Raw genomic sequence first — 25503 nt, 5'->3', positions numbered from 1 at the left:
AATATTGTGATTTTTGCTGAATTGCATTGAATCCGATTACGGTCAATTTGAAATAATACAAGTGTTAAACCCACACAGAGCACCTTTGAATCATGGCAGCAAAGTAAAAATCTAGTTTATTTGCTGTCTGGTGAGTTCAGCCATCTCTATGTAATTGGATTTTATTTTCCACGGTCTGGTCATTTTCTTCTGAATTCTCCTCGGTGTGTTTCGGTTTCTAACAAGATGCATCTTGACAGGCAGTTGCTACATCCTAAGATTACATCTTACTTACAACTAAAGAGAAAACTGCTACCCTGGAACCGATTGCTTGAGGGGTTTTGTCTGTTATTTGCAGTTTAAGCTGTTTGTTCTGCTAATGCTGTCTGGTGATGGTCAAGGGAAAGAGCAGAAAAAGGGAGAATTGGATTGGAGCAAATAAGAGACGAGGGTGTGAGAAGGGTTTTTCTATGTAAATGACAGCGGTATCTCGGCTGAAATACTTGTTTTTTTTACACAAAGCTGAGAAATGTGTGGAACGATAGCTCTTTGGATGCTGCCATCTAGTGGTTCAGAAAGAGTATTTCAAATCTCAAGTTACCGGATTCAGCATTGGGACGCACGATTCATTTTAGCGAATCGGTTCGTTTGGACAGTTAATTTTAATGCAGCGTTTGATGAAATAGACATATACTACTATATACATTTTTTTAATTTAGTACTGCAACAGAGGAAACTTTCATGTTTCCCAGAAGACAAAATAAATACAATTTACCTTGATTTCCAATTCCAAATATTTTCACCCCCCGGCTCTTAATGCATCATGTTTCCGCATAACCTGATTTTGCTGAGTTCAACATGTTCCTGGGTCAACATTTTTGTTGATCCTGGAACAACATTCAAATCAACCAATCAGATTTGAGGGACAAGTTTACAGATTATGTCAAGTTTAGGCTTAAAAGCATGAATTGGTGCTTATACATAAGTGTTATTCATCTATCATTTCCCTCGGATTTTTGGGATAACCTATGGTCGGGGTTAGGTTTAGGGGTAGGAAAAGGGTTAAGACTAAATTTTCAGACTGAAATGTTGTTTCAGGATCAACAAAATATGTTGACCCAGGAACGCATCTAACTCCGCAACCTTCTGGATCATCAGTGAGTACAGGAGAGTACTAAATAAAAAATAACATGCATTTTGTATTATCTCCTTCATTTTGTTAAAATTATTCACATTTTCACAGATTCTGCAAGTGGTTCACATACTTTTTCTTGCAACTGTATATATGTTTATATATACCAGCTTTTTCAAGGCAACTGAAATTACTGGAGTTTTCATTTCAGGCAAGTAGTCATAATTTTAAGCATATGCATATATATAATATATATATATATATGCTTAAAATTATGACTACTTGCCTGAAATGAAAACTCCAGTCATTTTAGTGGCCTTGAAAAAGCTGGTTCATTCTACATAAAGGGTGGTCTGCCCTCGTGGCGGCTGCCATGTTGAGATGATAACTTCTTTGTTATTAAAACTTTCAGTTGTTGAGGAATAAATCATGGAGGACACATACACTTATGAATAGGCTTGACTATTTCTACCAAAGCATTAGTAATCGAAAACTTTTGCATGAGACTACATCCATGCTGATAGGTGTCACTCCAGATCAAAACAGCGTTTGATCAGTGGGGAAAATAAATCAATACATATAAAGCCCTCAATCAAGCTAAAAGATAAAATAAACTCCCCACACAAGCATTTAATATTTTGGCAGAAAAACAGGTTGTAAACATTTCATGTGAACATTAAAAGACAGAATTTTTTGTTTTTTCATTCCACTGCCATACAACTCACTTTTTTTTAATGCAAAAACACATTCAGTAAAGAGCCTCTCAGGCTGGTCTTGATGCTCAAACAACAAGGCTCAAGCAATGTTTTAAATGTAAAAATGTAAAAAGAAGTTGACATCACCTTTAAGAAATGATAGCACAACGTTCTGAGAACTCATAAAAAATTTATTTATTATAATACATTGTCAGTTCAGACTAAATCAAGTCAAATGTAAAACTCATTAAATACCATTATCTCACAGTAACATTATTTTCCTGAATGTTTAAATTAACTCTGTTTTGTGATCCTGCTGGGCATCTTAGTGCAGATCAGCAATGAAGCCGGTGTCACCGCGGAGGTGCTGGTCCTGGAGGGGCGAGGGCTCGACGTGACCCTGATCCCGTGTCCTGTCTGAGAGAGCGAGAAGAGTTAGATTCGTGCACTTAACCTCTGTGAGCACCAGTGATGCACGTTCAAGACATCAACAAATTATTTTTGTGAAATATTTAGGCTGTTCTAGCTTTCTTTAACCCTGGGAAGTTGAAATAATAATAGTAAAGTTTTTTTTTTTTTTTTAACGTAACTGTTTATTGAACCTTTAAAGTTTGCATATGTGTTTTTGTGTTGTTGTTGAGTATCGTATTGTGGTTTTATGACCCATATAGGAGAATATGAAGCTCATATTCATGAGAAAAAAACATACTAATTTTATTCAGATGCCCAAACTGAGCAAATATATGAAACATGTGCAGTTGTTGTTATTTATATATGAATATTTCTTATGAAATTCTGATAGCTTGTAATGTAAATCAATAAGATTTTATAACTACTTACATAACATGCATATAAATATCAGTTGTCACTCTAAATCTCTTAATAATATGTCTAAGTAAGATGATATTTAAATGCTTAGTTTTACGATCAAAGCTCTGTAGCTTTTATTTTGGAAGGTAAAACATATAATGCAATACAATGATTGAGTGATGAAGCCATGATCATATTTGATACTTACATTTTAACAATGATAAAAGTAAAGTTGCTCCAGGCCAGTTCATCTTGAAACAATACTAACAATATAAAATTTATTTTTATGTTTACTTTATAAAAAGCAGAAAAAAGTCGGCACACCAAAGCTCCAAAAATAAGCAAATTTTTAAGCAAAATACATTTTTCACTTATTTTTGGAGCTTTGGTGTGCCTGCTTTTGTCCTGATTTTACCATGTTTACTTTATAAAAATCAGTAAGGACTTCATAGCAAAAGACACATCAACCACAAGCTGAAGGTGGACAGTTAAAGAATTTTACCAAAATGCCATTTACTTATAAAAAATGTCTACACTATCAATCAGACGACAGAAGGCATGTAGTAAAAATTTTTTAAGTGACTTAAGCATCCACCTGAGTCTATTAGATGAGCTGAAGAAGTGCATGCGTGTCTCACCTGTTGTGGCCTCGTAGGAGATGTTATGTTGTGTTAGGAGCGATCGTAGCCGTTCTATCTCTGCTCGCTGCTTTTCAAAGTCCTGTTCAAATAAACACACATGCTAACAGCACAAGCATAACTAAATCTGAGCGTATGATGTCCTGCACGCATCTCTCTGACCTGTGTGCACTGCTCCAGACTCGGCTGTGTGAGGGACGTCGTGCTCTCCTCTGCCTTCTGCTGCTGAGCTCTTCTCAGGAGACCCGCCTCTTCAAACAGCTCCTTCAGCAGCTTATTATAACCCTAAACACACACAAACGCCTCTTATTATTATGTTTTGAGATGCGTGAGGGGTATAATAACAGCATGTGTGTTTGTCGTCACCTGTTCTGTGATGAGATCGTCATATCGAGCTTGCGCAATTTCATCCCATTCCTTCTGTAACTGCTCACTCAAAACTGGATACACTGAAAACACACAAGCGCACAGTGAGACCGTACACTACCTATAGACAAAACAAGCTAAAAACTATATTAGTACCTGAATGATACTAAAATAACTCACCTAAGAGGGAGTGTGAATGACAAACTAGTGGCGTCTCAAATGTCAGTGAATAAACACACGTCTGCGGCTCTGAAACACTCGACAGTTTACTGCTGCTCCCACACACCAGGAGAACCTTCAATAGAGACAGGAATCTCAACATCCTCCATTTACTGGCAGAAAACATGTTCATAAACTCACATTACAATTAAACACAGAGTGTTCAGACCTTGGTTTGTCTGTTCTTGTTTCCACATGAATCTCCTTCTCGCATCCACATGCCAGTAAACGTGTTATTCTCAATCTCCCATTCCTGCCAGATACTACACATACACAGTGATTTCAAATATTGCAGTTTTAAGCTTTACTAAAGAGAAGAAAGCACAATAAAAACTTGGATAAAGATCATTACCCCAATATACCGCTGTATGCGTTCCATCTGAAACTCTGTTCATGCTGAGTCACGTTATGAAATGGACAGAATACGTATTTGTATCTAAAAAACAGAATAAATAAAAATAGGTTTCTTTCAAAATGCACACAATTCATATTCTTTTATGACAAAGTAAAAACACAAAACCATATAAAACAATCTATATCGTTGTACATGCATTGGGCAGACAGGGGCTAGTTGTCACACTTTACTCTAGTAGATATTTTGAAGGGGGGAATAAAAGATACACAACACAAACACACGTTGACCTTTAGCGGGGCATGTTGTCACAGTGGAAACTTCCAGCGAAGATTAAACAGCAAAATAAATCAGGAAACAGTAACAAAAGTATGTGTTTTTCAAACAAATATTGTAATGATAAATTATATAAAATTGTATAACACATGACAAAATATGTGTGACAACTTGCCCCAATCTGATATTTATGAAAAATACTATTATTCTGAGGCTGTTGCTGGATACCAGTTATTATAGCTTCTTACAAAAACCCATCGCTTTGCTTCAGAAGGCCTTTATTAACCCACTGGAGTCGTATGGGTTACTTTTGTGATCGATGGATGCTTTTTTTTGGGCTTCAAAATCTCAAGCCCCATTCACTCCCATTATAAAGCTTGGAAGAGCCAGGATATTTTTTAATATAACTCCGAATGAGTTCGTCTGATTGAAGATATACACGTAGAATGTCTTGAAGATTAGTAAATCATGGGATAATTTTAATTTTTGGGTGAACTAACCCTTTAATATAGCTCTGGTTGTGTTCAAAACCCTCATATTTTCTGAGATATAGCGAGGTAAATGTGTATATTAAGCAAATACACTTTTATAAAATTACTTTTCAAGATGTGCAGATGTTACTTACGTGGCCTCAATATAGTTGAAGCATTTCCCTGCCAGTTTGTGCAGATGTGAAGGTCCAGACACTGGAGATGGGCTGATCTTCGCCTGTAGTCGGCTACTCTGAGACAAAAGCTGATTATTCAACCTGAAAAAACAAAGAAAGAAGAATATGGAGATTCAGATGATGTTGTTTAAAGGATTAGTTCACTTTCAAATTAAAATTTCCTGATAGTTTATTCACCCCCATGTCATCCAATAGGTTCATGTCCTTCTTTAGTCGAAAAGAAATTAAGGTTTTTGATGAAAACATTCCAGGATTTTACTCCATATAGTGGACTTCAATGGACTCCAAATGGTTGAAGGTCAAAATTACAGTTTCGTTGCAGCTTCAAAGCGTTCTACACAATCCCAGATGAGGAATAAAGGTCTTATCTAGAGAAACATCACTAATTTTCTTAAAAAAATTACAATTTTGTACATTTTAACCATAAATGCTCTCCTCTTCTTCTACTCTATTAGAATTCCAGCAGTGTAGATGCTGCTAAGTGTATTACTGCCCTCCACAGGTCAAAGTTTGAACTAATTGTTATATACTTGCACTAGCATATTGTATATGACAATATAGTTCAAACTTTGACCTGTGGAGGGCAGTAATACACTTAGCAGCGTCTACACTGCTGGAATTCAAATAGAGAAGAAGAAGAGAGCTAGTTCAAGATGAGCATTTACGGTTAAAATGTACAAAATTTAAATTTTTTTAAAGAGAATGAGTGATGGTTTCTCTAGATTAGACCCTTATTCCTCATCTGGGATCGTGTAGATCGCTTTGAAGCTGCACTGAAACTGTAATTTTGACCATCAGCCGTTTGGGCTCCATTGAAGTCCACTATATGGAGAAAAATCCTGGAATGTTTTCATCAAAGACTTTCATTTCTTTTCGACTGAAGAAATTAAGACATGAACATCTTGGATGACATGGGGGTGAGTAAATTATCAGGAAATTTTAATTTGAAAGTGAACGAATCCTTTAAGTAGATACTTGAACTGAAGGGTTTGCTGGAAACCTGACCCAAATGTATTAGGTTCCTCCACTATCTTCATCTTCCCTCCTGATGTGACAGCCACTGAAATATAAAAAACACCAAAAAAATGGATACTTACATTATTAATATTCACTCAACACCCTAAAGATAACAAGACATCTATAGGTAAAGCCATAAAGAGGATTTTGGGAACAAACATGTTAAAACACTTTCAGTTCCGTATGCAACAATACTGTATTGATCAAATTTAATAAAACAAGACTCAGTCTATCCCACTTACCTAGTACTGTCAGATACAACAGGCATTTAAAATACACAGACTCCATAACTCTTGAAATCGTTGGATTTTAAAGTAAAACTACATCTCGCTTCAGTCTGTTCATGTGACAGAACTGAAAACATTACCAACTGGAAGAGTTCAGCTAGAGAAATGTTATGTTTTGTGAACGTGTCGCTTGCGAAATGCAACGATTATCGAGAAAACCCCTCATATTTAGGAGTTTTAACACATATGAAGATAGAGTTACATTTATATGTGTCAATACTACTGTTTACATTAAACACAAAGGCGAAATATGCATTAAAACGTTCGTTAATCACGGAAATGCGGCGATGCAGTAAACCAAAAAATATATGCCGTATTTCCGGGGTAAATAAAAGTCCTCTTCCGTTTTTACTTTATCGATTATTTTGTATAATTAATTCATATTGTTGATCTTAAAATATTAATATATATTATATAACCTAAATGTAATCATTGTGATATTAATATTGATGTAATTTAAATAAATACGCATCTTTTGTGCTTAACAGTAACCGCCATGTTTCATTACGTCACCGTGTTTTGGCCTCACGAGCAAGCGTGTCAGAATAACTCTTTGCGATTTAATTTTAAAGCATGTAAACATTAGAATGTATGCTTTAATCAGCGTAAAGTATATACATTATTGGCGTGTTATAATTTGTAAGATGGTTAAATAGATTATAATACTGTCAAACCTTTTAAATAGCTTATTCACACGTGTGAAAGTTCCTAAAACAAAACTAAGGTGAATTTCAGATATGGGACGTAAAAAACAGGGTAAATGTGAGCGAGCGGTTCACAAGGGCAAAGACACACGACACAGGATGAAGGGGAAATCGTTAGAAACCTTCACAGAGGAGATGCACGAGGCTCTGCAAGGTCTGTGGTTGTTTGGATGATGGATGTTAAGAGAGTGCATGTATTGTTGTCATATTTATGACAGACTGAATTACTGTATGTACAGGGATGCAAACAGGTAAGGGAGAGTTATTTGCTTTACATGCTCAATTGTAGTTACTTCAAGGGATTTTTTCATTTATTTTTTATTACCCTATGTCCAAAACTGTCATTTTTCTCAATTTTTTTGTTTAATATATTTTTGCAACATTTTACCAAAATCAATGGTTAAAATCTCATGTTACAAAAGACTATGCAGGATATTTAAGACAATATTTTCTGATTAGACGGCAAGACTGTTTGCCACATCTCAGACCTCAAATACATAAAATATTACCCATTATAGACATAGTTTTTTAAAGTAAAGTGTAAAGGAAACACTGTACAGTGCTTATTGAAACAACCAGTTCTTTATTTACCCTTCTAAGTTCACATAAAAACACTTTCTTTCTATTGAATCTATGCAAATTCCATAGGTGACGTATTTTGATCTCAAAAAGGTGAGGAGTTTGCATCTATGAAGTAATAAAGCTTGGCACACATGAGGTTATCAGTGTTGCCAATTGCTTTCAATTAAAAGTAGCTAAAACTGGTAGCTAAATGTCACTAGATGACATCATAATTCATTGATCTATATAAATATGAATAAGAATTAGTGGGCAAATTAAGAATCTAAATATGGTTTGTCCAAGAAGTTGCTAGATTTGTTCTTAAACTTATGATAAAAGTCTCAAAAGGGTTGGGGAAGTCACTAAATCTAGTGACAAAATCACTAAATTGGCCACACTGGAGGTTATATGTGTATGTGTTTGTTTGTTTCAGCCAGTGAGGATGCGGAGTCACAGGCTGCAGGAGGTGTGAAGTTGCCCTGTCCATTGGCCATGTGGGATCTGGGTCACTGTGACCCTAAACGCTGTACAGGACGGAAGCTGGCCAGGAAAGGTTTAGTGCGCTGCCTACGACTCAACCAGCGCTTCAATGGCCTGATACTCAGCCCGATGGGAACTAAATACGTCACACCTGCAGACAGGTGTGAAAAGTCACAAATCACTGTGACTTTTGCTTTTTATAACCCATTCACATTTACACAGACAAACAAGCATCAACATGATATTTATGGATTGCAGTTTCCACACAAAAAATTAATCAGCATTTCTTGAGCAGCATATTAGAATGATTTTTGAAGGATCATGTGACACTGAAGACTGGAGTAATGATGCTGAAAATTCAGCTTTGATCACAGGAATAAATTGCATATCAAAATATATTCAAATAGAAAACAGTTATTTTAAACTGTAATAATATTTCACAATATTACTGTTTTCACTGTATTTGTGATCAAGGAGCAGAAGACACTTCTTTTCTGAACTGTTTGTGTAGATAAAAATGAAACGCAAACATTTGTCTCAATTTTTAATCTGTAATATTCTTCATTTCCAGGGAGATTGTGGCACAGGCTGGGCTGGCAGTGATTGACTGTTCATGGGCACGGCTTGAAGATACGCCTTTCAGCAAAATGATTGGCTCACATCCGAGGCTTTTGCCGTACTTGGTCGCGGCAAATCCTGTAAACTATGGAAAGCCGTGCAAGCTGTCCTGCGTCGAGGCTTATGCTGCTACCTTCTGCATTGTGGGTAAGCAGCTCCCAGCTATCGCTTTCTCTCTTCTTGCTATTGTCATATGGGTTTTATATCTCTCCAAGCTGTGGCAAGCAATTATTGCCAATAAAGCTGAGTAGTAGAGAATGGTAAAAATAATGCTGATTACATTCAAAAGTTTGTTGATTCAGCAAGGTTTATTGATCAAAAAGGACTTTTGTTACATGAAAAAAGTCACATTTTCCAAAATATGAAGCAGCAAAACTGTTTTCAACATTGATAATAAGCATAAATGTTTCTTGAGCAGCAAATCAGCATATTAGAATGATTTCTGAAGGATCATGTGACACTGAAGACTGGAGTAATGGTGCTGAAATACAGCTTTGCATCAATACATTAAACTGTGCAAATTCACTGAGATGAAATGGAGGACATTTATTTGTGTATTGACGTGTATGTGTCTTTATATGATCATGCCTCAGGATTTCGTGACCTCGCTGTGCTCCTGCTGAGGAAGTTTAAGTGGGGTTTGGGATTTTTGGAGCTGAACAAGACTCTTCTAGAGCGTTACGCTTCCAGCCAATCAGAAGAGGAACTACTAGCTGTGGAGAAAGAGTTTCTCAGTGCCACTCCTCAGGAAGAAGAGATAGGTACAGTCCAATGACTTAAAGGGTTAGTTCACCCAAAAATGTAAATAATGTCATTTATTACTCACCCTCATGTCGTTCTACACCCGTAAGACCTTCGTTCATCTTCGGAACACAAATTAAGATATTGTTGATGAAATCCGATGGCTCAGTGAGGCCTCTTTAGACAGCAATGCCATTGAAAATCTCAAGATCCATAAAGATACTAAAAACATATTAAAAACAGTTCATGTGACTACAGTGGTTTAACTTAATATTATAAAGCGAACAAGAATACTTTTTGTGCGCCAATAAAACAAAATAACAACTTTTCAACTAGTGATTGGGCGATTTCAAAACTGCTTTGGAGCTTTACGAATAGAATCAGCGGTTCGGATCTCCTATCAAACGGCCAAACTGCTGAAATCATGTGACTTTGGCGCTCCGAATCACTGATTCTATTCATAAAGCTCCGAAGCAGTGTTTTGAAATCAATATATTGTTGAAAAGTCGTTATTTTGTTTTTTTTGGCGCACAAAAATATTCTTGTCAATTTATAATATTAAGGTTAAACCACTGTAGTCACATGAACTGATTCAAATATGTTTTTAGTATCTTTATGGATCTTGAGATTTTCTATGGCATTGCTGTCTATAGAGGCCTCACTGAGCCATCGGATTTCATCAACAATATCTTAATTTGTGTTCTGAAGATGAACGAAGGTCTTACAGGTGTAGAACGACATGAGGGTGAGTAATAAATGACATTATTTACATTTTTGGGTGAACTTACCCTTTAAAGGGGTCCTATTACAATATGCTTTTTTACATTTTCAGCTTTCTTTAGTGTGTAATGTTGCTGTCTGAGCATGAAACTTTATGCAAAGATACAAAGTCACTCCAAAGGGAGTTACCCTCTATATCAGTGCGCACTGTTTCTGAACTCCCTGAAACGCCTTGTTGAGTTGCGTTAGTAGTGTGTTGAAACTCCCGGTTATGGTAAGGGGCATGGCATTTCCCAAACATGTTCGAAGCGGTTGACCAATCAGAGCACATTGCGCTTTTCAGAAGGAGGGACTTCATAGAGACAGGAACTAAACGGGGTGGGTATACCAAAGCCAAATATTGTCGCAAGTTCCGTCGTTATCAACAGATTTTGGAACCAAATATGGGGCAAATAATTTTTTCATTCAAGCGTGAAATGCTATTCTAATAGATCCCAAAAATAAGACTCTGAAAAAGGGTATAAAAGGTCCCATTTAGTCAAATGTACTGTGAGGGATTTGAAAATAACAACTTTGGTGTTTGTTTGTTTGTTTGTGTCCAGATCCTTTCGATGTGGACTCAGGAAGAGACTTTTTTAACCTCAACAGGCCAGTTCAGTGAGTCTCTTTTATATTATCATTAATCTACTATGAATTTTGTTTTATTTCAATTACGATTAAACCACCTGAGTAGTCCGTTAAAGTAATCTGTGTGTGTTTGATCTCTCAGGGCCGAGGATGATGACAGTGATGAGACGTCAGAGGAAGAAGATGATAGTGAGGAGGAAGAACAGAAGAGTAAAGAGGAAGAGGAAGATGATGAAAGTCATCAGTAGTCTTGGGTTGTGTAATCATAATATGAAACATTTGGGGAAGAAGGACTATCAGTGACTGATTTACTAACACTGACCTTCCCTTGACATGAGCAGACTTCTGCTTTCTGAGTGTTTGCAAATGTTGAGAGATGGAACTAGTAAGTTAACCAAACCAGAGAAATAAGATACTGTGTAGTCAAAGTTTCATGAAGCAACCTCCCCAAAGACTTTTTATAGTGTGCAAAATGTTTTCATGAGAAGAATCTTCTCAAACTGTATTGACTGTTGTTTATAAGTAGACTTAAATGTTTAAATAAATATTTAAATGACGTTTGTAATTCGCTGCATTTGGTGTTTTGCTCATTGGTTTCTTCAAACCAGCCTGTTTAATTTAATTATCATCAGCTAGTGAGCTAATTAGGATGATTACCACATGCAGGCATCATTATGTATTTGGGGTCTTCAATCTTAGATGCCTCAAACCCTCAATATAATGAGCGAGAGACCCCCCATTCTAACATTTAAAAGGCAGCTACATATTTTCATGCATGAACACCCAATTTATACTGTGAAAACTGATATTATAAACGTGTGTAAGCCCATGCGTCCAAAAAGACACATGCAAGTATGTTGTTTTAGTGAAATGTAGGTTTACAGCAATTCAAATAATGGTGACATACAGACCTACCATGGACCCCTAGTGGTCCTTGACATAATGCCAGGGGGTCCTTATAAAATATCTGAATATTAATTTTTGTGTATTTTGACATTGACATGTTCCCATAAAAGAGGAAGATAATATATGTATAATGTACCTAACAATATGACTAAATATAGGACAAGTCAACAAACATAGTAGTAGTAAATTATACTTGATTGCATTGGGTTGTCACAAAGACATTAATGATACCAATGCGCCATTTTTATTCTGGGGTCCTTGAGGATGGTTCCAAATATGATGGGGGTCCATGACTCAAAAAAGGTTGAGATTCACTGTTTTAGATTATGGGTGGCACTTCCAGTTTGGGGAAGTTACATTTAAAAAGACAAACAAATAATTTCAAATCACAAGGTTGTGCCACAAATAATCCTTATCCATCAGTTTGACTGAATGGCTGTAAAATTTCCTTTGTGTTGTATTTTCAGACTTCAAGAGAATAAGGTAACCAGTGTTGGGTGTAATTCATTACTAAGTGATTATTAATTACTGTCATTTATTTACTTTTCCCTTGAAAAAGTAAAGTAAGGGATTACTCTAAATTTTCAGTAATTTAATTACCGTTACTTCTGATGTAATTGCATTAAGTACTGTATAGACTATAATAATTCTATATAAAACAATAGTGGATTTAACATATATGTTTTTACTGTAAACTTCTGCCTTTGGTCAGTTCAAGAAAAATGTATGCAATTTTATATTATTAATTTGAAAGAAGAGCAGTTTCATATCTATCCTTGTGTTTTTGACTAATCGAGGTTGATATGGGATTTAGAAAGTAGTTTTAGACAGTAATTAGTACAGTAAATAATCTAATTACACTGTTGAAGATGTAATTAGTAGCTTACTAAATAGTAACTTACCCAACGTTGACTGAACCTTACGCTTGGTATTTTAACGTGACATGGTAAAACAAGAATATTTTCTCCTCAAATCCTCACATCTCTTTCTGAGTTTGTTTTCCACATGGATGCTTTAAAATGTAATTGTCTCCTCTTTTCATTTCTAAATCCTATTAGCAGTGTTTATTTTCTGAAGCGGGTCAATACAATATTTATTGTCTCTCAAAATGATGGAACTTTGAAATATAAATCACTCAATGTTGCAGTTAACGAACATTTTTGATTAAGGCATTGTATATATTACTACAGTGATATTTAACACATTTAACATAATATTGCTGTGGAAATAATCAGGGTTATTCATGATCTGTTGTAATTTTGTTAATGTTTTTACACTTAAATTTCCTTTTAATATTCAATGGTAAAAGTGTGAGTAGAATAATGTTATCTCATTGTACCCACCCACATGAAAAAATACTATAGTAATTTATAGTAAATACTATAGTGTTTTTGAACCATACTATAGTAAATTGTAGTATATATTATAGTATTTACAAAACTTTGTTAATAAATGCTACATCATACTGTAGTATTAAAGGGTTAGTTCACCCAAAAATGAAAATTCTGTCATTAATAACTACGTAAGACCTTCGTTCATCTTCAGAACACAAATTAAGATATTTTTGTTGAAATGCAGAAACAAAATAACGACTTATTTAGTGATGACCGATTTCAAATCACTGCTTTAGGAAGCTTCGGAGCATAATGAATCAGTGTATCGAATCATGATTCGGAGCGCCAAAGTCACGTGATTTCATCAGTTTGGCGGTTTGACACGCGATCCGAATCATGATTCGACACATTGATTCATAATGCTCCGAAGCTTCCTGAAGCTTTGAAATTGGCCATCACTAAATAAGTCATTATTTAGTTTTTTTGGCGCTCGAAAAATATTCTCGTCGCTTTATAATATTAATATTGAACCACTGTACTCACATGAACTGATTTAAATATGTTTTTAGTACATTAATGGATCTTGAGAGAGGAAATGTCATTGCTCAATATGCACAGAGCCATCGGATTTCAACAAAAATATCTTAATTTGTATTCCGAAAATGAACACAGGTGTAAAACGACATGAGGGTGAGTAATAAATGACATAATTTTAATTTTTGGGTGAACTAACCCTTTAAGTATAGTGAACTGATAAACTGTAATAAATACTGCAGCATACTTTGGTTTTTACTACAGTACACTGCAGTGTATATTGTAGTATAATATACTCTATAGTTGTAGAAAACTTATTGGGTAAAGTAATTTGTTTATATTACTATAGTTATTATATTATCACAGCAACTATAGAAATACCACAACAAATTAATTCAAGTACTTTACTATAGTATGGTTCAAAAATACTATAGTATTTACTATAAATTACTATAGTATTTTTTCATGTGGCCAGTTTTGGAAAATAATTATTGTTGCGTTTATAGATCTTTAGCTGAAGTTTAACGGAAGTTGCACACATAAATCGCGCAAAGCGTCATGGGGAGTAGGAAAAAGGTGGATATAGATGGAAATTTTGGGATTCGCCGTTTGGGGGCGCGCGGTATTTTTTTTTTTATTCCTCTCGACTGCAGTAATGTTGTTGTGGCGTGACGTCACAGCCGTGAAACGAAGGCGCAGAGAGGGCGGCCATGACTCCAGTCTCCACAATTATTTAATCCCAAATAAATTACCCGCGGAAAACTTCCATGGCAAGAGCCACGAGTCAGATCGTAAGTACCCCTAATGTCTTGGGAACGCGTGCTCGAAGCCGCCTCGCGCCGCGTTGCGCGCGCTGCTTGTAACGGCGTTTTTTTGGGGGGTGGCGCGGGACGCTTGCGACCCGAGTCTTTTGCTTAGCATTTAGCCTCATTAGCCCGCTAGTCCCCAAAACAAGCGCAGGTCTATTAACCAGGAAGTGTCAACTTTTGTTTCTTATCGTAATTTATACAGGGATTTCTGAATGAATTATTAGGCTCGATGTTGATATTTTTAAAGGAGCATTGTAGATAAATGCTCATATTGTTGTGTGTTAGCGCTGCGAGCTAATTCTATCAACAAATGAAGTTGCTTGTTTTCTTAGCCGTTAGCCTGACCGCTAACTCACGGCATAGGGTTTTGCTTTTGGCTGTTTTAAACATGCTCTCAATTTACACAAATCATTTTTATTTCTAAGAATTAATTGAGAATATACAGTGAACACCCATGGCTTGTTTTTAAGTCTCTGACAAACTACAACAGCGCTTTTGATTCAGTAGCGCTTCTAGCATAAGTCGCCTCAGGTTGTTTTTGCCTCATTTGCTTCTCTGTTTGCTGTCAGTTTATCATTTTAAACCGTAATTAAGGGATAATTAGTAGCACTATATGTCTATAACTACTTATTAACATGTCCATGTTATAATTGACTTAGTTAGGCATGTTATTTCCACTGAAATGAACAGACTCAGAGTTGCGGCCTATAAAAGTGGCTCAGAGATTTTTAAGGTTTCACCTTCTCATGTGCTTTTGACAGCCGATTATTATTATTATGTATAACGTCGTGTAGATCACTAGACTAAGACAATATTCTTATGAATATGATTGGTGAATTATATGACTCGATGGTGGGCCTTTTTCAAGCACAGCATATTATACTGGGTATGTAGCTGATATAGATTTTTCAATGTAAACCCTGCAAAGTAACTTGCCTCTGTTATTTCTAGTACTGATGTTGTTTCTTAGGCCTCATTAAGTGTATGAAGTACGAATTATTATTGTGCTACATATGTTAGTTAACAGGATTTTTGCTGGGGATTTGTCTAAAGTTCTTGTTGACGTGTGACTCGTGTTTTATAGAGGTGTTTTGAAGTATTGTAGGAATGCTGTTTATGAATAATGTGAGCTGCAGTTACAAGTAGTGATGGGAGAAACGAAGCTTTTCAAAGCTTCGAATCAACTGAACCAATTGCTTCGCAAAATGATTCACTGTTTCGAAGCACCACGCGCTGGTGACTCCTGCTGGTCAATACAGTGTAAATGCATGCCAAACATGCTTAAAACTGCTTTTACAAAACCATTGCAAATGTTTTATTGCAATTAACTAATTATCTAATACCATTAAATATTAAGTGTCTATAAAACGTGTTCTTTTATCAATTTACAGGGCATTTTTTTGTTTGTTTAATGGATGGCTCAGCTAAACAGGACAATAAGAGTTTATTAATAACTATTATTCCTTTTAATAAAAAAAAAGCCTCATTAAAACATCTACAAATGCATAAAACTAATCAGAGATCAGGTGAAAACCATTGCCTCTGGGAGACAAGCTCAGTGAATCCGCACGATTCATGGGTTGACAGAGATCGTCCCCAGCGGTGGACCATTGAAATTTCAAAACATTTCAGCTGTGTTCGAAGCTGAAGCTTACCTTTGTTACTCCACTAATAGTCCACTTGAAGGAGTGAATTAAAATGACTGAGCGAATTAGGACACTGAATTCGGCAGAAAGACTGCCTCTTTTGCATAGTTTATACTTGCTGTTTAATAATCATTCGAAACTTAAAGGAACACTCCACTTTTTTTGAAAATAGGCTCATTTTCCAACTCCCCTAAAGTTAAACAGTTGAGTTTTACCGTTTTCGAATCCATGCAGCCGATCTCCGGGCCTGGCGGTACCACTTTTAGCATAGCTTAGCATAGTTCATTGAATCTGATTAGACCGTTAGCATCTCGCTTCAAAAAAAGTGGAGTGTTCCTTTAACAAACTGGAGTTTAAGCTCCAGTAGTAATAAAAAGGTTTATCTTGAACTCTGTCATGGAATTTAGCATATATAATCCGTAATTTAACAATTTAGTCAATTAAAAAGGAATGTATACCTGTATTATATTACGCTGTACCCACATTGGGCCAGCTGATGATTACTTGGGTAAAGTTGGTTTTATATTCGCACATTCGGACTTGTGATGAATTCAGACTTTCCAATAAATGTGCAATAAATTAATGTTTGCAAATTTTAAGCAGCGACATGATATTGACAACCAACGATTGTCAACTTGCAACATTTTTCAGTCGATCAAAATAGGCAAGTATTGTTTTAATTGCATATTTCCTTGTGAATGTCCACTGAATGTCCAATGTAGTGTGATTAACAAGGCTATTGAATACGGATGTCCGAATGTGTGAATATAAAACCAACTTTACCCAAGTCTGATGATTCAGCTGCAGGCGCCATTTTCTGGCGAGATGTGGGAATTCATTCACTCTCACAGTGCATTATGTGTATTCTCTAACCGTTGAGTGTACATCAGTTGTACACTTGTTATTGCGATGCATTATAGGATTGAATGAGTGCATTTGATAATGTCCACTATGGTTTCGGACACCACTACAAATGGCTCTCCTCTCAAATCATGTGCTATTTAAGGGTATAGGGGACGATTTCAGACACTTCGATACAGTTTTAATGAAGCCTTGTTAACTGAAATCATGTGACTGGCAGTTTGAAACATGGTCCGAAGCACTGATTAGAAACAAAAGATTCGAAAATGTTTCGAAATATTAATATTTTTTTTTCCTAAATTATTTCAATCATTAAAAATAATAAATGAAATCATTATATAAAAATGCTAAAGTTAAAATTATGTACTCTCTGTCATAAAACTATCACAAGCCAAAATTACATCAGAGGCAGTAGTTCAGTAATGTGAGTAATACACTGACTCGGTCTCTCTCTCATCAGTATGATGTTGCATCCCTCCACTCCTCTGTTCTCATCTCCTGTCCATCCATGGTAAGAGGCCAGCAGGACACGCCCCGTCTCCACGGCAGCAGCATGGAGGGACAGGCACTACCCCCCCAGCCGACTCAACCTCGCAAGAAGAGACCCGAGGACTTCCGATTCGGCAAAATATTGGGAGAAGGCTCCTTCTCTACCGTACGACACGCACAGTCATGCACATCTGATGTACCTCAGATAGTAATATTGATTTAATGTACTAACCTTTGCCGTCCGTGCTACTTGCAGGTTGTCTTAGCAAAGGAACACTCGACGGGGAAGGAATATGCAAGTAAGTCGTTATATCATCAGACTGTGGTTCATATGCATCCGATTTGTCCGTATTACATTTGACAAACTACTGGATGGGAGCATGTACTGACAAATGTTTGTGCATGTGTTTCAACAGTTAAGATCCTGGAAAAGCGCCACATAATGAAGGAGAACAAAGCGCAATACGTTAAGAGAGAAAGAGACATAATGTCACACCTGGATCATCCATTCTTCGTCAAGCTCTACTTCACCTTTCAGGATGAAGAGAAGCTGTGTATCCTTCACACACATGCTAGTGGTCTATATATATATATATATATATATATATATATATATATATATATATATATATATATATATATATATATATATATATATATATAATTAGGGCTGTCAATCGATTAAAAATTTTAATCTAATTAATTACATACTCTGTGATTAATTAATCTAAATTAATTGCATACATAATTTTTGTTGTGAAAGTATTAAATATTTCAATTCAAATGAATCAATGCAGGGTTTTTCCTGGGTCAAAAATGGTCTTCGGTGGTGACAGACATGGTCATCCACACAAACAGTAAAAAGTGCCTTACCCTCGTGATCTGCGAGCCCGATACTGACAATAAAGTACCTGTCACTCTCACTGTAATTCTTTATTGCCCTCTTTGCAAAAAAAAAAAAAAAGTGATCTTATAGCTTTGTTAGAGAAGATGCTTTTTTGCTAAACCTGAAAAGTATTAAAAAGTAGCATTTAGAAGTTATATTAACTAATAATATAATTTTCTACCATGTACAATTGAATGCACCTAGCTAACAACAACTTGCTTTGTTCTGGTTTCACCTCACTCCAGTCTAAACTAACTGATTTTATAGGTAGGCCTAATTTACTACACATTGTCATTTAAATAACCTGAAAATATTGTGGATTATTAAGGCTAATTTTACTAACCACTCTTGCTAAATGGGGTAAGCACACTTATGTTCTCATTTCAGAGTTGTTCAAGTAAATGATTCATTATAGACCGTGTGGACAGATAAGTTGTTGTCATGATTCATTAAAATTAAGGTTGCAAATTGGACATTAGCAGACGTTGACGCGTTGCGTGCGAATCGCAACTGTTATTAGGATATCGCAAAAGATTTGTCAACAACAGATTTTGTTTACTGAAAGTGTGGTTTATGTTAGCTGCACGTGCAGGGCGCCTGTCAGAGAAGATGAGGTGACATTCTTTTGAGCACTATTCACACCCAACGGTTATTCAGGAAAAACATTCTACGAATGTGCCGCGTGAAACATGGATTCGATCTTACGAACTTTTAGCATTGTGTCAGTTGATTTAGATTATTATGTGTGAGAGGTAGAGAGAGTGCAAAGACTGTGAAGAAGAAGAGCACTTGCGCGCACGAGGGACGTGCTCTCTGCTCGTTCTGTCCGTCAGTGCAGCAGTCGTCTCCCTCCTTAATTTTACAGTCGAATGGTGGCTAGAACGGATCCAGGTTCAAAGGTCAATACGGTATGGATTAATCTGCGTTATTTTTTTTTAATGCGTTATTTTTTTCTCAGATTAATTAATCGAAATTAACACGTTATTTTGACAGCCCTAATATATTATTTGTTTTATATATATATATATGTATGTATGTATGTATGTATATATGTGTATGTATGTATATATGTGTATGTATGTATATATGTGTATGTATGTATATATGTATATGTATGTATATATGTATATGTATGTATATATGTATATGTATGTATATATGTATGTATGTATATGTATGTATATATGTATATGTATGTATATATGTATATGTATGTATGTATGTATATGTATAAAATATTCTCTAAACTGTATATTAATATTTTGCTCTAAAATATTTTTAAGAAATAAAGAATTGGCTAAAAAATGTTAGTTTCAATGGCAGTAATTATATAAAAATAATAATGGCTAAAATGTTGACCAATTAATTGACATGGCCAATTATTAAATTACAATATATAAATTACTACACAAAGCTTGTGTCTGCAATACTGTGTGTGCAATACTTGACACTGAATTTAATTGATTTAAATCGAATGCTTTCCTGAATATACTGTCAGATTTTGGATTGAGCTATGCTAAAAATGGCGAACTGCTGAAATACATTCGAAAAATTGGCTCATTTGACGAGACCTGCACACGGTTCTACTCCGCTGAGATAGTTTGTGCTCTTGAGTACTTGCATCAGAAGGGCATCATCCACAGGTTAGTAGGTTTGTCTTTAAGGTGTCTGATTTTTAATGTTTTCTTTCTCTCCTGACATTGAGTTCTTTGTGTTACTGTGGTTTTGTTACAGAGATCTGAAACCAGAGAATATTCTGCTCAGTGAAGAGATGCACATTCAAATAACAGACTTTGGCACGGCCAAACAACTGTCCTCCGACAGCAAACAGGGTAAAACACACACACACACACCACATAACAATCATCCTCTGACGGTGTAAACCGTTCATGCACAAGTATCCTCTTATGATAGTGCTTTTATTAAGTGACATTGTGATTCTGATGTTTCTCCCCGCAGCAAGAGCAAACTCATTTGTTGGTACGGCTCAGTACGTCTCTCCAGAATTACTGACTGAGAAATCTGCCTGCAAGAGGTAAACACGACTGATGGATATTTCATGGTGTGCAGTTGTAATGCTTTCGTTGTAATGAAACGGGCCTAATTCAGAGATGCTTCATGTTTTTTGTTGCAGCATTTATTTAGTGGTTCCTCTTCTGAATGCAGGAGACATTTTTAGGGTTTATTTGAAATTTTGGCTAAATGTTATTTTTAGTTGGCTTACTTGTGTGTTTGTCTCAAACATCTTATTTCTTGTGGCAGTTCGGATCTCTGGGCATTAGGCTGCATCATCTACCAGCTTGTTGCTGGTTTGCCACCTTTCAGAGCTGGGTGAGTTTCTTTTCAGAGTACTAGCGATGTGCAAAACTACATATTGATTTAAAATGGACTAGTCAGAGTGCCTGAACTAATCAAGCCCTTTATAATTAGACTGGTTTCAGGTTTCGGACAGACATGGGTTCCACTTTATTTTACAGTACTTACACTTATGTGTACCTAAGAAAGTACTGGTTAATATAAGGCTACTACAAGGGTTAGGTTTAGGGGTAGGTTCAGGGTTAGTACCTAGTTATTGTAATAACTATAATAAGTACACAGTATGTATATTGGAAAAGGGACTGTAAAATAAAGTGCTACCCAGATATGATTCATACAGGGTGTTTACAAAAGATGCATTCTCTCAATTATGAGACTACTGTCAAAGAAGTCCAGTGGTTTCAGCATTGGGTTTTACAATGCATATTGTCATTGCAGAGTGCTTTTTAAATTACTAATCATTGTTTTCTTTTAATGAATCACAGGAATGAGTATCTAATATTCCAGAAGATTATAAAACTCGAGTATGAGTTTCCTGAGAAATTTTTCCCCAAAGCTAAGGACCTTGTGGAACAACTTCTGGTCAGCCTTATTTAATCACAAATGTTTGTTTTTCTGTTCATGTATAGCATAGGTGAGGATCTGCTGTGTGCTCATTGGTGTTTTATTTTCACAGTCACTGGATCCGTGCAAACGGATTGGCTGTGATGAGATGGGCGGTTACGGACCGCTGAAGTCCCACCCTTTTTTTGAAACGGTTGGCTGGGATGATGTGCATTTGCAGACTCCACCCAAACTAACAGCGTATCTTCCAGCCATGTCTGAGGATGACGAGGACTGCTATGGAAATGTGAGTCAACGCAAACGACTCATGCAGGGGTCTGATTTTCTGCAGAAAATGTGAAAATTAGATCATTCTTAATCTCCTTTTTCTCTTTTATTTCCAGTATGATGATCTCCTGAGCCAGTTCAGTTGTATGCAGGTGGCACAGCCGGGCCCTGCTCCTTTAGTTCCCCTTACAGGAGAGACAAGTCATCCTACGTATAACCCCTCCCCTAGTGTGGATCAGTTTATACATATTCATGAGCTGGACAGTAATAGTATGGAGCTCGACCTACAGTACAGCGACGAGGAGAAACGCATCCTACTGGACAAGCAGAGTGCTGCAAACCCATGGTACACAAATGCACATTGTCTTTTTATGTGACTATCTATCTGTGCGTGCTTTTCTGTAACTTATCTTAATTTGTTTTGTTTGTTTTTTTCCAGGCACCAATTTGTGGAGAATAACCTCATCTTGAAAATGGGCCCAGTAGACAAACGCAAAGTGAGTAATCTGTTCATTTGTAATCACACTCACTGTACTTTGATATCATACACCGATCGGTCTGTGCAGTGCTGCTTCAAGTTGAACGCGTCTATTGTTTTTAGTGAATTAAAACCATACAACACAACTAGTGTAGTCTGACCAATTGCTGATCAAATGACTCTTATGATTCAGTTTTTTTAGTGAATCAAAACTTTGTGTACAGTGTAGTCCATCCAGTTCTGTAACAAATGACTCATGATTTGGTTCTTTTTAGTCAATCAAAATTATACAGCCCGACCACTGTTTTCCATTCACTTCCTGAATGAATGTCTCTCATAATTTGGTTCCTTGTTGTGGATTAAAGCTACATAGTACCACCAGAGTAATCCATCAAATTCCTGAACGAATGACACAAATTATTCAAAACCATGCAACCAGTTTAGTCACTCCATGGTTTGGTTCTTTTCAGTGAATCAGTGAAGTCCATCTAGTTCCAATTAAATGAAATGCTCAAACTGTTAAAGCAGAATGGATTCTGATTGGCTGTCAATGTTTTTATCGTTCATCAGATGGAAAAAATCATTCTAAAAGTGATTCCAAGGATATAGTTCCTCTGTGCCATTATCGTTATAGTTGTGGTGTGGATTCTGCTTTCTTTTATATTTAGAACGATTTTTCTTTATGATTATTGTTCTTGGAGTGAACAGGACTTTACGATTAAATACGATTAAATCTTTTTTTTTTTTTTTTTTCAATGAATCAAAAGTGTGCAGCCGAAGTATTTCATCCAATACCCAAACAAATGTCTCTGATTTAGTTAATTTTAGTGAATCAAAACCATCCAGTGTAGTTAGACAAATTCCTGAACAAATCACTCGCATGATTCAGATCTTTTTAGTGAATCAAACCACACATCTCGACCTGTGTTGTCCAATTTCTGAATCTTAAAAACTGATAATTTGTCTTACATGATCTAATATGTTTTATAATCTTACGTCATTAAGACTTGACGTTTTTTTGTTTCATTGCGTCTTTCCCTTTGTGTACGTGCGTAGGGTCTGTTTGCACGGAGGAGGCAGTTGCTACTGACCGAGGGTCCTCACTTGTACTATGTGGATCCGGTCAATAAAGTTCTGAAAGGAGAGATTCCATGGTCACCTGAACTACGGCCTGAAGCAAAGAACTTTAAAACCTTCTTTGTTCACACGGTAACTGCAGTCCCAGCAGTCTATTATCTTATAACACCACATCTGCATGGTTTAAATCAGATGTTTAATGACGCCGCTTTATTTCCGTAGCCAAACCGGACGTACTATCTAATGGACCCAAGTGGCAACGCTGATAAATGGTGCAAGAAGATCCAGGAAGTTTGGAGGAAGATCTACCACAAACACCAGAGCCCCAGCCTATAGGACTACAGTGCTCCTCCCCTTTGGCCACGCCCCCACAGCTCTCCAACCAATCACAGGGCGGGGACACGCCCCTGTAGAGACGCCTCTCCAGCTATATATTGTCTTTCTGTCTCTTCATATATCAGTCCCATCACTCCCAGGCACTTTCTCTGTTCAGATTCAGTTGTTTCACTTGCGGAGGGTGAAATCTTTACAACCAAAAGCAGCAAGGCCGTAGTCAGCATGTCATGTCGGCAGGCAAGCCGTAGAAAACCTTTATCACACGTTTAGACGAAGTCTTTCCATCAATTTAATGCGATGCAGGTAACAAACAGTCTTGAATCGTAAAAATCTCCACCTGCCTGTTGCGGAACAAGTGTACACGTTCTCTTCTTTTCTCGCTCGACGCGAACACACACTCATCTCCTTACATTGAAATGCCTAATCGCTTTGTAGTGTGTGTCGCTTTAGTCTGCGTTTAGAATTAAGGCGGGTCCTTTTACCCTTATTGGCTACAGTAGCTGGTCTTGCTGATTCCGATTGGAGGATGTGGTGTCGAATCTCTCCTCAGCATGTTCACGTTACGAATAAAGCTTCAAATCGCACCGGGAGACGGCACCACACCGCCACAAAAGCCACATGGGTAATGTGGTTTGAGAGGGTAGTTCGTTGCCCCCTGGCCCTATGCTGAAAGCACGACTGAGTTTAGCTGTTTTCCTTTAAAGCGCTTGCATTGTGACGGTATGCATTGCTGATTGGAGGCTTGTGACGGAGGGGCAATCTGAGCGTGTGCGTGTGTTTGGCTCCTCTCATTTGGCCGTTTTTAACAGGAAGTCCGTGGAGTGAGTGAGACCGACAGACTGAGTGTGTGCGTGAGTGCGTGCGTGCGTCTTCCTGATCGGTAACAGATGACTGTGATGTACAGTTGATGTAAAATTGCAAATGGGAGGTGAGTAAAGAGGTGACTCTAGGATCCAGGTTTTGTATTTTTATTCTTGTATAAGGTTATTGGGCCGCTCCATTCTGGCCTGGCTTCTCTGTGTTATTTAAATTCTAATATATGAAAGCATATTTGGATTGAAGTCATGTTCCAGGGCCTTGCTGTGTATGTATTGAATATGTAAAGCCTTTGAATGTGAAGAATTATTGTAAACTATGATATTTTACTGCTTTTGTTTTCTTACTATATCATATACATTTTCTATTTGCGCAGTGATTGGCTCATTTCTGATAATTTAATGCCTGTATGCGCACGGCCCCACTTGTCTGTGTGTGTGCGTGTGTGTGTGTGCGCGTGCGCGCATGTGTGTCTGTGTGTGAGATATGGCGTGTGCGTGGGAGGCCCTTGTGCGTGTAGGCAATGTGTGTATTCTTCTTGTCGACCTTTTGCGCTCGGCAAAACCTAGAACTGAAATAAAGCATGTAGGGTTTTAGGCCAATCGGTCTGTTTTTTCTTCATGTGTTTCAATGGTATTTCTTTTTTTGTTTTAAAGCTGTTGGTCTCCTGACAGTCGAAGGCTATAGCTATATAACATAAAAAAATAAATAAATGAAACCCTTTTAGGGTTAAGAACATCTTAATTATCCTAAAAATCTTTGAAAAACGGGGTGGGGGGATATTTAATTTTAGATCGTTCACTCAAAGAGGACCTATAATGCCCCTTTTTACAAGATCTAATATAAGTCTCTGGTGTCTCCAGAATGTGTCTGTGAAGTTTCAGCTCAAAATATCCCACAGATCATTTATTATAGCTTGTCAAATTTGCCCCTATTTGGGTGTGAGCAAAAAAACAGTTTTTGTGTGTGTCCCTTTAAATGCAAATGAGCTGCTGCTCCCGCCCCCTTTCCAGAAGAGGGCGGAGCTTTAACAGCTCAACAACAACAAAGCTGGAGAATCTCACGCAGCCAAAATGAGGATTGTCAGTAACGGTGTTCAGCCTTACATTGTTCAAACCGGAGTCGACACTGATGGAGAGACTCAGGAAGAAGTTACAACTTTTAAACGTTTCTGAACGGTTAGTGGATAAATTTATGTAGTTGCTGTGGAGTTGATTCAACTCATCCGTGTCGTCATGTTCATCTTTTGTGCAAATCCAGTGTTGAATTGATCCTCGTTTGTGAAGCAGTCCGGC

General features: G+C 36.8%; 3 protein-coding genes across 5 annotated transcripts; 2 read left to right on the top strand and 1 right to left on the bottom strand.

Annotated features, from left to right (window-relative positions):
- Window positions 1-1718: 1718 nt before the first annotated feature.
- gnptg (N-acetylglucosamine-1-phosphate transferase subunit gamma) lies at window positions 1719-6737 on the bottom strand. Its single transcript, XM_067377973.1, has 10 exons — window positions 6394-6737; window positions 6140-6194; window positions 5093-5215; window positions 4192-4275; window positions 4009-4102; window positions 3801-3915; window positions 3621-3703; window positions 3417-3539; window positions 3255-3336; window positions 1719-2223 (listed from the first exon to the last, which is right to left on the bottom strand). Exons 1-10 carry the CDS (start codon window positions 6437-6439, stop codon window positions 2132-2134), a joined length of 897 nt encoding a protein of 298 aa, XP_067234074.1. The 5' UTR covers window positions 6440-6737; the 3' UTR covers window positions 1719-2131.
- Window positions 6738-6942: 205 nt separating this feature from the next.
- tsr3 (TSR3 ribosome maturation factor) lies at window positions 6943-11531 on the top strand. 2 transcript variants are annotated; one of them, XM_067378049.1, is made up of 6 exons: window positions 6943-7296; window positions 8137-8344; window positions 8755-8948; window positions 9395-9562; window positions 10865-10919; window positions 11032-11503. In XM_067378049.1, exons 1-6 carry the CDS (start codon window positions 7176-7178, stop codon window positions 11135-11137), a joined length of 852 nt encoding a protein of 283 aa, XP_067234150.1. In that variant the 5' UTR covers window positions 6943-7175; the 3' UTR covers window positions 11138-11503. The 2 variants fall into 2 exon arrangements, with proteins under 2 accessions (XP_067234150.1, XP_067234151.1); XM_067378050.1 differs by having other exon boundaries at window positions 7280-7393; window positions 11032-11531.
- A 596-nt stretch (window positions 11532-12127) lies between these two features.
- On the top strand, window positions 12128-24828 carry pdpk1b (3-phosphoinositide dependent protein kinase 1b). Of its 2 annotated transcripts, none has more exons than XM_067378308.1 (14): window positions 12128-12278; window positions 17440-17634; window positions 17725-17767; window positions 17885-18022; window positions 19853-19997; window positions 20089-20186; window positions 20314-20389; window positions 20617-20685; window positions 21156-21252; window positions 21347-21520; window positions 21618-21847; window positions 21941-21998; window positions 23036-23188; window positions 23279-24828. In XM_067378308.1, the coding sequence occupies exons 1-14, from the start codon at window positions 12228-12230 to the stop codon at window positions 23390-23392; spliced, it is 1641 nt and encodes a 546-aa protein (XP_067234409.1). In that variant the 5' UTR covers window positions 12128-12227; the 3' UTR covers window positions 23393-24828. The 2 variants fall into 2 exon arrangements, with proteins under 2 accessions (XP_067234409.1, XP_067234410.1); XM_067378309.1 differs by lacking the exon at window positions 12128-12278 and adding an exon at window positions 14295-14454.
- Window positions 24829-25503: the final 675 nt, after the last annotated feature.

This window comes from Chanodichthys erythropterus, chromosome 23 (genome assembly GCF_024489055.1).
Source record: "Chanodichthys erythropterus isolate Z2021 chromosome 23, ASM2448905v1, whole genome shotgun sequence".
NCBI lineage: Eukaryota > Metazoa > Chordata > Actinopteri > Cypriniformes > Xenocyprididae > Chanodichthys > Chanodichthys erythropterus.
This window is presented reverse-complemented; position numbering and strand designations above follow the sequence as displayed.